The 17,237-nt window shown below is 39.8% G+C and overlaps 2 protein-coding genes across 3 annotated transcripts in view; one reads left to right on the top strand and one right to left on the bottom strand.

Moving 5' to 3' along the window:
- LOC140045229 (chloride channel protein 2-like) overlaps positions 1–17,237 on the top strand; it is a 94,036-nt gene that overhangs the window by 16,503 nt on the left and 60,296 nt on the right. The window lies entirely within an intron of this gene.
- LOC140043863 (uncharacterized) lies at positions 482–3,077 on the bottom strand. Its single transcript, XM_072088339.1, has 2 exons — positions 3,006–3,077; positions 482–2,832 (listed from the first exon to the last, which is right to left on the bottom strand). The coding sequence occupies exon 2, from the start codon at positions 2,830–2,832 to the stop codon at positions 664–666; it is 2,169 nt and encodes a 722-aa protein (XP_071944440.1). The 5' UTR covers positions 3,006–3,077; the 3' UTR covers positions 482–663.

Below are 17,237 nucleotides of genomic sequence, written 5' to 3'. Positions count from 1 at the left end.
ACCAACATAAGCCTCTCTCTCCGACACCACTGTTGGTTTGTGTAATTTTAATGATCTACAACAATCAGGTTCCGTTTCTTCACGAGAGCAGCATCACTTGGTCACCTCATTTGACCCTCTTTGCTACCCTCTTCACCAATTTAACCATATATGGTTTTAATTTTTGTATTTACTGTCAAGCCTCCATGATGTTTTATTTTGAAATTTGTTGTCACGGAAACAGTTTTGTTTAATAAATACCTATAATATTTCAAAAATAATAAATTTTTTTAAAGTTATAAAATTATGTTTTATAATCTTCATGTAATGCGCAGTTGATTCCCAGGCTTTCAAAACAATTGATCAGGTGGTCAGGCCTTAATATTTACACTTACATATTTTGATCTCATTCAAAATAACTTTCTTTTTGTTGAATGTACAAAAATAAATAATAACAAATATGCCTGGGTTACATTTTAGTAACTTTTATTATTTACTTGATATCTTGTTCATATCTAAGAAATGTTGATTTGATATAAACTTTTACATTATTAACAAATTTAATTAAATTACTAATTATTCTCAAACAACACAGGTTTGTTGTTCATCATCAGTGGTATTGAATGTGCATATAGAAATTGTTTGTTTTTCTGGTAGTTTGATCAAGTATATAAAATGTGCTATTTAATAATTATATACATTTACTTTGTTTGATCTATAGATTGCTACAGCTACCCTTCTTGGCTTCTTAGAGATTATTGCAACTCCACAAGGGTCATCTAATCCACCATAGTCAATATATATTCGTTTGAGAAAAACTCCATTTTGATCAAGTAATTGAAGTTTGTTATTACTTGATACCAAGAGGTTTTCCTCAGAATCTATAGCTACATAATGAGGATATTGAAAATGACCATCTTGATCACCTTTGCCTACAAGAATTTTCATAAACTTATCATTTGCATCAAACATTTGTATTCTGTGATTTAGACTATCTACAACAATCAGGTTGCCCTCCTTTGTCAGAGCAAGTCCATCTGGGCAATACATTTCTCCTTCTTTGCTACCTTTTGAACCAAATCTACCAATAAGTTCACCACTATCAACATTAAATTTAAACACACAATGACATTCCCCATCTGCAACATACATGGTTCTAGTTTCCTTATTCACTGTCAATCCACCTGGTTGTTTTAATGTTCCTTTACCAAATGTACAAATTTGTTGAAATTTATCATCACACTTGACAACAGTTTTGTTTAGGTAATCACTATACACCATTTGGCCATTACTCATTTGATGTATACAAACAACCTTTACATTGTCTGGTATCTCTATTCTACCAATGAATGAACATTCTTGGTTGAACTTCAATAAGTCTTTACTAAAACTAGTTACAATTAAATTTCCTTCTTTATCTAATATTACATCATATACGTTTTCATTCTTGTTATGTACTTTAAGCTTTTCTATGTTATCAGTGGTATGCACAAGTCCTAGCGCTTCCACCTTGATATTCACTGGTGATCCTTTGATTTCTTCTCTTCTAGCAGTAATCTTCATCTTCCAATCTCCTTTTTTATGACATCTTCCTGTTATTCTGTACTCTCCACTTCCTTGATATTTCACTTCAGTTGCTGATTCTTCACCTGATTTATTAATTAAAGTTGCAGCCAATATAGATTCCTCACTTTCTACTAAACTTGACACAACTTTCACTTCAAATGGCTGTCCTTTTGTGACTATAATAGGTACTTTATCTTCAGCAACCTGATATGCACATTCAACATTTGACATTTTACCAATGCCTTCCAAATCTATTAACTTATCCAAGTTTTTAGATGGAATGAAAGTAGGAGCTTTTATCTTGATTGATTCATCATACTTTGATTCCTGGGTTTCTTCTTTAACAGCATCAATATTTTCCTCATGAGATCTAAGTGTTTCTCTTTCTTCTGGTTTGTTCATCATTGTGTTAATTAATGGCAACATCTCATTAACTTTCAACAGCTTTGAGTCAATATTTTTAACTCTATTATCAATAAGCTCTTTGTTTTCTTTGTCAATTTTGTCAAGGTCCATCAACATTGCTCTTGTTTTCTCCTGAGCCTTTTTAATAATGTTTTCTTCTTGTAATTCAATCGCTGTTCTGCATAATTTTAATTTTAATTCAAAGTCGGATCTTTCTTTCATGAAGCTTTCCCTTGTTCTTTTTAGTTTTTCTTTAATTTCTTCCGCACTTTTTTTAACTTCTGTAGCATTTTGATTAAACTCGTCTACAGCCGTCTCGAATGGAATCACATTATGTTCATTTTGATAACAGCGTAGAACATGTTCACATTTCTTACATCCACTTTTAAGACAAATTCTGCAATAAAATTCAAGCATGCAGTCCCTGTGATATATGCATTTATGTGGCAGATCTTTACCTTCTCCTTGAATTTTGTCCAGTGTGTACAATGGGTGGTTTTTCAATACAGGAATGATTTTATGATGTTTAATACATTGTCCACATAGATACATTTGACATTCAGAGCAGTAGTATTCAGGTTGGTTATCACAGCTTGAGCACTTTGGTGGTTTTTCAGATTCAATATTCCCAACAAATTTAACTTGATAACTTAACATTTCATTGGTAGTAAGATCTTTTAAATCAAATTGATTTAGGTCATCGTACATCTTACAACATTTTGGACATTTTATTTTGCCACTTGTTTTAATCAAACTCTGCAGGCAATGAAGACAGTAACTATGGAGGCACTCAAGTGTTTTTGGTTCTGTCAGTCTTTCTAGACAGATTGCACATTCAAGATCATTCTTGTCTAAGAATTGTAATGCTTTTTGTTCCGACATCTGTAAAAAATGAAACATCTAAGTCTATAAATAAAGCTATCTATTAAATATCTTAATATTATGTTATGCGCATATATTAAACAATTTGTGCAATTTAAAATTGCGCAAGGATTAGTGTACAGATTATTTCGATTATAAAAAAAATGTTTACAGTTAATAATAATAATACTTACTATGATTAAATGAGTTATAAGAAACAAAGGTGACAAAAGCAGCTAGACATTCCAGTATTGTAAAATTTGAGCTAATCTAGGCACAGAAAACCAGGAAGTAATATCAAATTCTAAAAATAGTTTGTTGGACTTTCCAAAATATTCAGTAGCTGCTGCTGATTGGCTAATGCAGGGATAATGTTTAATTTATAGAAGAAGGTTTATTTGTATATTAAGTGCTTATTTGCAGTATAAAGTCTATTGATCACATTGCTGCCTCTATTGGTGGGTTCAATGGGAGTGGGTGAAACCATTATCAAATAGGTGATAACATACTGATTTAATAACAGCTGTTATTTCCCATATTAATAATATAACTCCTTGCCAAAACTGTATCCAAGTGTAGTCTTACAGATGTTTACATTTTCAATAACAAATCATTTAAAACCTATTCCATCACATGATATACTTTTTATTCACAAACTACCTAAAAAATATAGTTTTTAATTTTAATATATTTTAATTAATAAGAAACTAAATATAAAAGTTACAATATATAAGCTAAAATGCTGAATAATGAGCATTATGTTGATTTTACCCATTATACATTATCAATAATTATGTATTTTGACTCTGTTTCCTCCATATTCTGTCGCAGCTACTCTCTGTCCATAGATACTGTATTATGTTGATCTAATGTTGTAACCCATCATTATGTATTTGTTTTATAAAAACACCATTGTTATCAAATTGCTGTAGTTTGTGTCTACTTGATATCAGTATGTTCTCATCATAATCTATGGCTATATTCTGAGAGTGACATAACCATCTATTCCACCGTGCTCTATGAGGATTTGGATCAAACAGTTGTATTATGTTATTCAAATGATCTACAACAATCAGGTTCCATTCCTTTGTGAGAGCAGCATCACTTGGTCACCTCATTTGACCCTCTTTGCTACCCTCTTCACCAATTTAACCAGGAAAGTCTCCATTATCAACATTAAACTTTGTTTATTTGCTTGTTTGCCACATATATGGTTTTAATTTTCTTATTTACTGTCAAGCCTCCATGATGTTTTATTATGCAATTTATTGTCACAGAAACAGTTTTGTTTAATAAATAACTATAATATTTCAAAAAAGTTAAAGTTGCAAAATTATGTTTTATAATCTTCATGTAATGTGCAGTTGATTCCCAGGCTTTCAAAACAAATGATCAGGTGGTCAGGCCTTAATATTTACACTTATATATTTTGATCTCATTCAAAATAACTTTCTTTTTGTTGAATGTACAAAAATAAATAATAACAAATATGCTTGGTTACATTTTAGTAACTTTTATTATTTACTTGATACTATAATTGATATTATATCTTGTTCATATCTAAGAAATGTTGATTTCATAAGTTTTACATTATTAACAAATTTAAGTAAATTACTAATTATTCTCAAACAACACAGGTTTGTTGTTCATCATCAGTGGTATTGAGTGTGCATATAGAAATTGTTTGGTCTATTACGTGCCTAGCTTACCTGGATAAACCGACAAATGCCATATTTCTCCTCGAAGAGCGAGATATACTCGAAAGTAGAAAATTCATTGAACACCCCTCTCTCTAAATGGTACAGTCCACAAACCTCAAGTGGGATCATCCCTACAATTCACCATCATCATTTCTTTTCGAGACATGAAAGAGTAAACATGTCTGACAAAGAGCTTGCAATTCACAGTGAATTTGCTGTTTGCAAAGAAAGTTACTGAGATTGTTACTACATGCGCACGAAGCTAAGTAGTTGTTCTTGTTTAGAGATTCATTGAAGTGTCATAATTTTGACTTTAAATATGCTTTCCTAGGCCAACTGTCTAGGATGTTTGCAGTAGCATAGGGGGCCTAAGCCTAAAACTGTAGCAGGCTAAGACTCCTATGTAAGCCTGGAGTCCTGCTTGGGCTGGCCTCCTAATCATTCAACATCTCTTAAGGGGCCTAGACTTAGAACTTGCAGGTCAAGCTTACCCCCTTTATGGGGCAGCTCCTGTTCTTGCTTATGGCCTAACATAGTGTTTAGGCCTAGTTCTGTTTGGGCTGACCTTCTTATCATTCAACATCTAGGCCTAGACTTAAATCTTGCGGGTCAAGCTTCCCCCATTATGGGGCAGCTCCTGTTCTTGTGTACTGCCTAAGATAGTGATTAGGCTTATCTTTTGAGCTGGCCTTCTGAGTTATCATTCCCACATCTCATAGGGAACTAGACTTGGAATTTGCAGGACAAGCTTACCCCCTTTATGGAGCAGCTCCGGTTCTTGCTTATGGCCTAACATAGTGTTTAGACCTACTGTTTGGGCTGGCCTCCTGAGTTATCGTTCAACACATTTCGATAGGGGAGGCCTGACTTAGATATTGCAGGACAAACTTACCCCCTTTATGGAGCAGTTCCAGTCCTTGCATGCTGCATAAGACTGGGCATTCTGTTTTACTAGACAAAGAGACCTAACATTGTGCTAGACCTTTTAAAGGTCTGGTCCCCAGGAGTCATAGTCACCTCTCTCCAAGATCGATCCGTCTGTTCATATATATATAAGCAAATTCCTTCAGGTCAGCTGCGACTGACTCGCCTTTTCTGATCTAAGATTTGACCTCCGGCCTGGCTCATTGAGTTGCCTGGTCGACTACATGTACATGGTACATTTGTACCATCTGTACTGAGGTTTTTGTAGAGTTTACAGTCTACAGTAGTCAATCTTTGAGGCATTGCTTATTTGTGCTGCAGACGCACCTGCTAACACTGTGTCTTCTTTGAGCATGCAAGATGAATGTTGGTTCCTTGCAGTGCTGGAGGCCATTTCAACAGTGTTGAGAGCTCTCTTGAGGCAAATTGAAGCCTCGTTATCCTCTCCAAAATATTCCTCCCTTCAGGCCGTACTTATCGGTATTGCCTTCCCTCGTCATTGATCATGGCTTGTTACAGGTTGCGACAATGACGACACTATCTTCTACTGAGCGAAGATCGTGGAAGGCACGGGTAGGTTTTTGCAGGTTAGAATAATAATTATCATTCCTGCGTTGCTTGTGTTGTTCACTTGCTGTGCATACACCGCTCAGGAAGGCCCCAATTTATCCAGTCATTCTCCTGGATTGTCAACAGGCTTAATCTTTTGATTGAGAGCCTTTTTGCCTTCCTTCTAACGCAGGAACATTTCGAGCATTTCGTGTCGGCACCTCAGATCCTGACACTTTTCAGGGTATGTCTCCTTGCCGTCTGTCACAGCCAATAAGAAACATTCTGTGCGAGTGCCAACTTGTAAAACCTTAGCTTACCCTAGGTCGAGATTGCACTTCTGCATTTACCTGTTGAGTAATGCAGGTACTCACAGTGTTGAGCTACTGGTATGCCTTTGATGCAACCACAATGATTTCACAGACAGCGCTACTAGTTGACGCACCTAGGTTCGCCCTAGTAGTGTATAGCTTGAAGGAGAACACATGGACCTACAAATCAAGGCTACTCTGCTTACTGTATGAGTTAAGCAGAAGCGGCAAGCCACCCTGTACACATGTACCCTGTTGGCTGCTGATGAGGTTGCTAGAAAAAGAGAGTGCAACCATTATAGCTTTTGGTCCCACGCCGATGGTGCCACTGTGCTCGCTCCCATGCCCGCCACCACTAGTCTGTCTAAAATTCAGACTTTTTCACGCCCACAATCTGTATCCTGCACGAGGCAGATCAGACAGGGCTGCACGTTCAACACCAAGATTGCAAAGTAACAGAGATTGCAGGTTCTGGTGACATGCTGGTGGAGTCTGTACCCTCGAAGGTCAGACAAATGGGGGGTTCGCCTAAGATGGTTTGCCTGAGTGTGGGAGACCCCTGCTGGAGAGCAGGTGGTTTCTCTCCACAATTACACACAGCTATTGCATTATGTTAATTAACATTACGAGCCCCCTAGTAAGCGGGGAGCTCGCTCGACAGGGATACCGCCAGAGCCACAAAAGAGTTGTGTGCGTCTGCACGGTCTTTCTTTCCTGCCCAAAAAGGGGCAGTGGAACAAGTCGACATACAATGCGCTGTCTCAGGACACGAGTCTACCGTCTTCCTAACAGGAAAAAACGGGCGATGGCGACCCATACTGAACCTTATGAGTCTAGACTAGCGGTTCTTTCGGCCCCACAGGTTTAGGTGGAGACAGCCTCATCCATCCTGTTGGGGCTAAGACGAGAAGACTGGGCGGCCTTGATAGATCTGAAAGACGCATACTTTCACTTCCCTATCGCCGAGGCAAATCAACGCTGGTTGCGTTTCAGAATCCATGACCAACTTACCAATCCGTAGTTTTGCCGACCAACGGCCCTTGCGTGTTTACACGCATAGTAAGAATGCTGTCGACATTCTTTTACCAACATGGCATAAGAGTGTTCATGTATCTCGACGATTGGTTGGTCGTGGCCCAGTCTAAGGACAGACTGATGAGCAGTCTACAATATGTCCTTATCGTTACGGAACAGGCAGGTTTCATTATAAATCGGGAAAAGTCGTGCCTGGTGCAGACTCAATCCCGCTATATCTCGGATCACAGATAAATCTCGTGACGGGCTTGGCGTGTCCATCCCAACAATGAATAACGTCTGCAATGAGTGCAGTACGCAATCTAATTACTGTTCGTGCTCCGATGGTTTACGAATGGCTCAGAGCACTAGGATGTCTGGCCAGCTTCGTCGCCTTAGTTCCGTATTGCCGGCTGTGTATGAGACCAGGACAGCTTTATCTGCTGGCTTATTACCGACCGCACTTAGACTCATTACTCAAAGTGGTCCGATGAATGCCTTCATCCGAACGCATCTCAAATGGTGGCTGGTAGAAGGCAGGTTGACTGTGGGAATGCCAATTCAAAAATCATTGCCGGGCGTCCGTATAGAGACAGACGCATCCAAGACAGGCTGGGGCGGTTGCTCCAAGGCACTCCGCGCCTCCGGCCTTTGGACGGTCGAGGAGGCGCGCTCCCACTTCAACCTCCTAGAACTCTGTGCAGGAAGGCCCCAATTTATCCAGTCATTCTCCTGGATTGTCAACAGGCTTAATCTTTTGATTGAGAGCCTTTTTGCCTTCCTTCTAACGCAGGAACATTTCGAGCATTTCGTGTCGGCACCTCAGATCCTGACACTTTTCAGGGTATGTCTCCTTGCCGTCTGTCACAGCCAATAAGAAACATTCTGTGCGAGTGCCAACTTGTAAAACCTTAGCTTACCCTAGGTCGAGATTGCACTTCTGCATTTACCTGTTGAGTAATGCAGGTACTCACAGTGTTGAGCTACTGGTATGCCTTTGATGCAACCACAATGATTTCACAGACAGCGCTACTAGTTGACGCACCTAGGTTCGCCCTAGTAGTGTATAGCTTGAAGGAGAACACATGGACCTACAAATCAAGGCTACTCTGCTTACTGTATGAGTTAAGCAGAAGCGGCAAGCCACCCTGTACACATGTACCCTGTTGGCTGCTGATGAGGTTGCTAGAAAAAGAGAGTGCAACCATTATAGCTTTTGGTCCCACGCCGATGGTGCCACTGTGCTCGCTCCCATGCCCGCCACCACTAGTCTGTCTAAAATTCAGACTTTTTCACGCCCACAATCTGTATCCTGCACGAGGCAGATCAGACAGGGCTGCACGTTCAACACCAAGATTGCAAAGTAACAGAGATTGCAGGTTCTGGTGACATGCTGGTGGAGTCTGTACCCTCGAAGGTCAGACAAATGGGGGGTTCGCCTAAGATGGTTTGCCTGAGTGTGGGAGACCCCTGCTGGAGAGCAGGTGGTTTCTCTCCACAATTACACACAGCTATTGCATTATGTTAATTAACATTACGAGCCCCCTAGTAAGCGGGGAGCTCGCTCGACAGGGATACCGCCAGAGCCACAAAAGAGTTGTGTGCGTCTGCACGGTCTTTCTTTCCTGCCCAAAAAGGGGCAGTGGAACAAGTCGACATACAATGCGCTGTCTCAGGACACGAGTCTACCGTCTTCCTAACAGGAAAAAACGGGCGATGGCGACCCATACTGAACCTTATGAGTCTAGACTAGCGGTTCTTTCGGCCCCACAGGTTTAGGTGGAGACAGCCTCATCCATCCTGTTGGGGCTAAGACGAGAAGACTGGGCGGCCTTGATAGATCTGAAAGACGCATACTTTCACTTCCCTATCGCCGAGGCAAATCAACGCTGGTTGCGTTTCAGAATCCCTGACCAACTTACCAATCCGTAGTTTTGCCGACCAACGGCCCTTGCGTGTTTACACGCATAGTAAGAATGCTGTCGACATTCTTTTACCAACATGGCATAAGAGTGTTCATGTATCTCGACGATTGGTTGGTCGTGGCCCAGTCTAAGGACAGACTGATGAGCAGTCTACAATATGTCCTTATCGTTACGGAACAGGCAGGTTTCATTATAAATCGGGAAAAGTCGTGCCTGGTGCAGACTCAATCCCGCTATATCTCGGATCACAGATAAATCTCGTGACGGGCTTGGCGTGTCCATCCCAACAATGAATAACGTCTGCAATGAGTGCAGTACGCAATCTAATTACTGTTCGTGCTCCGATGGTTTACGAATGGCTCAGAGCACTAGGATGTCTGGCCAGCTTCGTCGCCTTAGTTCCGTATTGCCGGCTGTGTATGAGACCAGGACAGCTTTATCTGCTGGCTTATTACCGACCGCACTTAGACTCATTACTCAAAGTGGTCCGATGAATGCCTTCATCCGAACGCATCTCAAATGGTGGCTGGTAGAAGGCAGGTTGACTGTGGGAATGCCAATTCAAAAATCATTGCCGGGCGTCCGTATAGAGACAGACGCATCCAAGACAGGCTGGGGCGGTTGCTCCAAGGCACTCCGCGCCTCCGGCCTTTGGACGGTCGAGGAGGCGCGCTCCCACTTCAACCTCCTAGAACTCTGTGCAGTCGAAAGGACCTTGAAGGTCCTTCGACCTCACGTGACCGGTCGTCACGTCCTTATCCATTCCGACAACTCATCAGGGGTAGCATATATAAATCGTCAAGGAGGCACGAAGTCCCCGACGTTATGCTTTCACCTGTGGACTCTGATGTTGTGGTGCGTAGACAACATCACACTCTTGGCTGCCCACAATGCGGGCAGCCTCAACATTGTTGCGGACGCTCTGTCCTCACAAACACGGAATGGCGCCTTCTACCCAGCATTGCCACACTGTTATTCGACCACTTCGGGCGGCCTCATATAGAAATGTTTGCGACGTCAGACAACACACAGCTCCCGACCTTCTCCACAAGGTTTCGGGATGCACGTGCGTGGGCGGTGGATGCCCTATCCATACCGTGGGTCGGACTATGGGTTTATGCGTTTCCACCGATCTCACTAATACCAACTGTTCTGACACACATTCAGCGCCATCCTTGCCGGGTCCTTCTGATCGCCCCGGGCTGGACTCGACAAGTGTGGTATCCACTGCTTCTCGACCTGCTCTACGATCATCCCCTGCGTCTTCCAGTTCGAGAGGATCTGCTGACGCAGGGCCGAGCTCTGTTCTCACTACAGAACCTACAATCCCTGCGCCTTAAACTGTATGGCCATTTTCAGGGATCAGCTCCGAGACTCAGGCATTCCAGATGGCCCTGCCGCCCTTGCGGCGAAATCTCGTCGGGAATCTACTCTTGCCGTCTACAATAGCCGATTAAAGCATTTCTTTACATGGTGCAGGCGCCAACAAATAGAACCAGGGTTGGTTACCCTTGGTCAAGTATGCGCCTTCCTGCATTACCTATTTGAGTCAGGTCTTCAGGTCCGCACCATTTCAGGCTATAGGCTCGCCATTGGGGCGGTGACACCAACACTAAAAGACGGTTCCACGATTTTGTCATTCCCCGTTATCACTCAGATGATACGGGGAATGTTCAGAGAACGACCTCCAGTTAAGGTCTTGATTCCTCGATGGGATGTTAACGTCGTCCTAGCCACTCTCTCACACACCCACCCTTATAGCCTGCTTATAATAGCATTTGGACCGCCGATGGCGCCAGGTAAATGCTGAGGCAAGTTGTTCGCTCTTACCTTAGAACCAAGTCAGAGGTAATTGTGGAGGGTGCAGCTAGTACTTAATGAAGTTTTCTAGCATGAGGGAAACTGCATCGAATCAGAGCCCCCGGTGAGCGAGGTGCTCTTTTGAAAAGGATACCGTCGGAGCCACTAAAGAGTTGTGGATTCCTGTACGGCCTCAAGGTCTTGCTTCAAGATCTTGCTTAAAAAAAAAAAAATAAAAAATAAAGATATCGATGCACGGACTAGAGAAACCGAACGTTTCCAGTGCCGCTGTTGTGCACCATCTGTCCATAGAGGCATGATGGTGAACACATTACCTTGGACAGCTCTGCAAACCTTGCGCCTGTAGCCACATCAGTGATGGACATACAAAGCTCATTGGTAGCTTGTCTCCCACCGCCGACTAGTACCTAGTCCGTTGCTACACTGGCATTTGTCGGTTTATCCAGGTAAGCTAGGCACGTAATAGACTACACAAACCAGAAATGGTGTTGGTAGTCTATAAGTGCTAGCTTACCTGGATAAACACCCTCCCGCCATCCCCTCAGACAAGAGGTCTTGAGAAATGATGATGGTGAATTGTAGGGATGTTCCCACTTGAGGTTTGTGGACTGTACCATTTAGAGAGAGGGGTGTTCAATGAATTTTCTACTTTCGAGTATATCTCGCTCTTCGAGGAGAAATATGGCATTTGTCGGTTTATCCAGGTAAGCTAGCACTTATAGACTACCAACACCATTTCTGGTTTGTGTATTTTTCTGGTAGTTTGATCAAGTATATAAAATGTGCTATTTAATAATTATATATTTTTACTTTGTTTGATCCCCGGTTTGCTACAGCTACCCTTCTTGGTTTCTTAGAGGTTATTGCAACTCCAAAAGGTTCATCTAATCCACCATCATCATATATTCATTTGAGAAAAACTCCATTTTGATCAAATAATTGAAGTTTGTTATTACTTGATACCAAGAGGTTTTCCTCAGATTCTATCGCTACATAATGAGGATATTGAACATGACCATCTTGCTCACCTTTTCCTACAAGAATTTTCATAAACTTATCATTAGCATCAAACATTTGTATTCTGTGATTTCCAAATTCTACAACAATCAGGTTGCCCTCCTTTGTCAGAGCAAGTCCATCTGGGCAATACATTTCTCCTTCTTTGCTACCTTGTGAACCAAATTGACCAACAAGTTTACCACTATCAACATTAAATTTAAACACACAATGACATTCCCAATCTGCAACATACATGGTTCTAGTTTCCTTATTCACTGTCAATCCACCTGGTTGTTTTAATGTTCCTTTACCAAATGTACGAATTTGTTGAAATTTATCATCACACTTGACAACAGTTTTGTTTAGGTAATCGCTATACACCATTTGGCCATTACTCATTTGATGTATACGATCAACCTGTACATTGTCTGGTATCTCTATTCTACCAATGAATGAACATTCTTGGTTGAACTTCAATAAGTCTTTACTAAAACTTGTTACAATTAAATTTCCTTCTTTATCTAATATTACATCATTTACTTTTAAATCTTTGTTATGTACTTTCAGCTCTCCTATGTTGTCAATGGTATGCACAAGTCCTAGCGCTTCCACCTTGATATTCACTGGTGATCCTTTGATTTCTGCTCTTCTAGCAGTAATCTTCATCTTCCAATCTCCTTCTTTATGACATCTTCCTGTTATTCGGTACTTTCCACTTCCTTGATGTTTCACTTCAGTTGCTGATTCGTCACCTAAATCATTAATTAAAGTTGCAGCCAATACAGATTCCTCACTTTCTACTGAACTTGACACAACTTTCACTTCAAATTGCTGTTCTTTTGTGACTATAATAGGTACTTTATCTTCAGCAACCTGATATGCACATTCAAAATTTGACATTTTACCAATGCCTTCCAAATCTATTAACTTATCCAAATTTTTAGATGGAATGAAAGTAGGAGCTTTTATCTTGATTGATTCATCATACTTTGATTCCAGAGTTTCTTCTTTAACAGAATTAATATTTTCCTCATGAGATCTAAGTGTTTCTCTTTCTTCTGGTTTGTTCATCATTGTGTTAATTAATGGCAACATCTCATTAACTTTCAACAGCTTTGAGTCAATATTTTTAACTCTATTATCAATAAGCTCTTTGTTTTCTTTGTCAATTTTGTCAAGGTCCGTCAACATTGCTCTTGTTTTCTCCTGAGCCTTTTTAATAATGTTTTCTTCTTGTAATTCAATCGCTGTTCTGCATAATTTTAATTTTAATTCAAAGTCGGATCTTTCTTTCATGAAGCTTTCCCTTGTTCTTTTTAGTTTTTCTTTAATTTCTTCCGCACTTTTTTTAACTTCTGTAGCATTTTGATTAAACTCGTCTACAGCCGTCTCGAATGGAATCACATTATGTTCATTTTGATAACAGCGTAGAACATGTTCACATTTCTTACATCCACTTTTAAGACAAATTCTGCAATAAAATTCAAGCATGCAGTCCCTGTGATATATGCATTTATGTGGCAGATCTTTACCTTCTCCTTGAATTTTGTCCAGTGTGTACAATGGGTGGTTTTTCAATACAGGAATTATTTTATGATGTTTAATACATTGTCCACATAGATACATTTGACATTCAGAGCAGTAGTATTCAGGTTGGTTATCACAGCTTGAGCACTTTGGTGGTTTTTCAGATTCAATATTCCCAACAAATTTAACTTGATAACTTAACATTTCATTGGTAGTAAGATCTTTTAAATCAAATTGATTTAGGTCATCGTACGTCTTACAACATTTTGGACATTTTATTTTGCCGCTTGTTTTAATCAAACTTTGCAGGCAATGAAGACAGTAACTATGAAGGCACTCAAGTGTTTTTGGTTCTGTCAGTCTTTCTAGACAGATTGCACATTCAAGATCATTCTTGTCTAAGAATTGTAATGCTTTTTGTTCCGACATCTGTAAAAAATGAAACAAAGCTATCTATTAAATATCTTAATATGTTATGCGCATATATTGAACAATTTCGTTCAATTTAAATTTGCGCAAGGATAAGTGTACAAATTATTTTGATTACCGTATATTTCGGTGTATAAGTCGCACCTGTGTATAAGACGCACCCCCTAACTGAGAGTAAAATATCGGTATTTTTTATATCGTCGATAAGACGCACCTTATATTTCATCAAAACAATGTTTTTTTTATATTGTAATCAATCTTATTGTAATAATATATTTTGTTATATCTACAACGGCGTCCTTTATTTAGGTTTTTTCTTACCTAGGCTCGGCCGCGGCCAGCCTCAACAAGTTGTTTTTAACTTGTTATTCATGAGTTTCGCACCCGCAACATCGAGTGCATGACCGTGTGTGTAACACGCACGTGTGTGGGCTAGCCTCGCTCGATCATTTCAAGAGGGCGCACGTTTTCACGGACAATCGTATTCGATTAGTATCTATTTATCCGAGAAGTGTGTACGCTAGGTCCATGCTATAATCATCTGGAGAATATACTAGTCGAATACCGTACAACATGTGGCCGCCAAGAAGGGCTTGCGCTGGGGGTACGGCGGTCGGCGATCGTGCGTATAACTATAAATAAATACTATTCCAATCGTAAACGTTTACAAATGAAATTTTATCGGAGCGCCTAAAACAGCTCCATAATAAACAAATCTTTTCATCATATTTAGTATAACATCACGCTAAAATGCCTTGAAAACTAGGCAGAAGCAGGTTGCCGTTACGTTAGTACACTGTAGCTAGGCCTAGCCTAGCCAACGAGGTGACGATATGTACACTCTGTGTGGTGAGGCATTTACAGTACAGATAAAAACTACTGCAACATTTGCCACGCGTAGGTAACGTAGTCTACGCGTGGCGGGTGCGTGGCGGTTGCGTGGCGTAGCATTCGTAGTGCGTAGGCTACGCGTAGCATTCGTGGCCTACGTTGTGATCAACTGTGTGTGGGAATTCCCCAAACTCAACTGTGTACTGTGTACAAGTACATCGTCGACGGCTAAGCAGGCTACGAAAAGTTCGAATAAATAGAAATGATACGATTGTTTCGCCAATACAATAATATCATCATCATTATTAAACATACTTGAAATTCAAATTTTTCTAAAGAAAATAGCAATTAAAATTGCTCAAAGCCTAGGCTAGACGCGAAAAGTCTAATTAACTAGGCCTACTGCTGACTGCTGTACATTCACCATCGCCGGCCAGGCAGTAGTAGTGAACAAAATGAATTGATGACGGGGGCCGTTATTATGACTACCTTCCATAGTAATAGTATTAGTAGTAGGCCTAAAATTGCAAGTTAATTTTTTATAAGTAATTAATACAGTACTCAGTATGTTTCATTTAAACAAAAAATATCCAGGTTTGAAACTGTCGTAACTGTACATCAAACTCCATTATTAGCTATTGTAACAACCTGCAGCAGAGGATCGGTGGAGGGTCAAGTTACAGGTCGTTTAGAACATCGTCATCAGCAGAGAGGAGGAGGAATCGGAGGACACAATGTGCTTGCCTGATCTTGTTGTTTTGTTTTTTTTTAGTCATGCGCGATAATAGTAGATAGTATTTAAATAAATGTAATTTTAGTTATAAATAAAAATAAATTATAATTAACATTTTAGGGTTAGGAAATATGCAAGACTTTATTTAATAAAAGTTGAACTTCACAAAATTGAAGGTTAAAATCAAAACATAAAAGTACAGTTCAGAGAGAGTATCCATCCGCGGATCATAAACACGTGGATATAAACACACTTGGCTAATGAATTACGAATGGAGTGATCCGTCTCGATTTCCGTTGGAACAAAAATAATATCGTATTTGTATTCTATTATTTTGACATTTACAGTATTTAAACAATTCATATTATCCCATAGTACTAAATAAGCGTAATATTTCATTTAAACGCATTTTTAAAACGAAACATCGTTCATTATAATTATAGCCTAGTAGTAAACAAACATAGTTCAGACAGTAGAGAGTTGAACTGCGCGATACAAACACGTGGGTAAACAGCAGCTTCACGGCGAAAACTGTCGTATCGAGGAAATATCCTTCTGTCACCTAGGCTATACCACATTATTTCACATTTTCACGCCATGTACATATTAACGCTTGTACACAGTATGGATTATCATACAGTCTAGTACTACTACTAAGTAGGCCTATAAGTACTATAGGCGTACCACATATTTTAAAATTAAACTGTCGGTACCGGCAACCCTACCTTTTTAGCTAGTAAGCTAGCTAGCTAGGCCTAGCCGGAGGCCATTTCACACAAACAGACGACGACCGCCGTACGTTGGCCGATCGGTGATAGATGTACACTTGTTCTTCTTTCATAAAAATAAATGTCCCATTTTAACACAACCAACACACAGGTAATTAATACTAATATTAATACATTTATTATTACTTCACAGTAATTAACTCGCATTTTAAATTTGATGAAAACTAGTATTCAAATTCGTTAACAAATTCCGTGTGTGGTGCAGCAGCACAGTACACAATAATCTGAACATTGGAATTTCCCCTCCTAGCTCTCGCTTCGTAGGCTACGCGTAGACTACGCGTAGCATGTTAGCTTGCGTAGATTACGCCACGCGAAACCTACGAAGTTGCCACGCGTACGAAACGTGGTCTACGCGTCCAAATGTTGCAGTATTTATTATCTGTACTGTATGTTCGGTGTATAAGACGCACCCTTAATTTAGAGGTCAAATTTGCGTGTCAAAAGTGCGACTTATACACCGAAATATACGGTATAAAAAAAAATGTTACAGTTAATAATAATAATACTACTTATTATGATTAAATAAGTTATAAGAAAGATGAAACAATGGGGAAAAAGGCAGCCAGACAGACAGCTAATCTAGGCACAGTTTCATATATTTCATTAAAAGAAAGGATTCAGCGATTATTTGAAGTCTAAAGTCTACTGATACACATTGCTGCCTTGTCTGATTGGTGGGTTCAATGGGAGTGGGTGAAAACATTATCAAATATGTGATAACATACTGATTTAATAACAGCTGTTATTTCCCATATTAATAATATAACTCCTTGCCAAAACTGTATCCAAGTGTAGTCTTACAGATGTTTACATTTTTAAATAACAAATCATTAAACCTATTACATCACATGATATATCATTCACAAACCTAA

This window comes from Antedon mediterranea, chromosome 3 (genome assembly GCF_964355755.1).
Source record: "Antedon mediterranea chromosome 3, ecAntMedi1.1, whole genome shotgun sequence".
Classification (NCBI taxonomy): Eukaryota; Metazoa; Echinodermata; class Crinoidea; order Comatulida; family Antedonidae; genus Antedon; species Antedon mediterranea.
The sequence above is the reverse complement of the archived record's forward strand: the minus strand, read 5'-3'. Positions and strand labels throughout refer to the sequence as shown.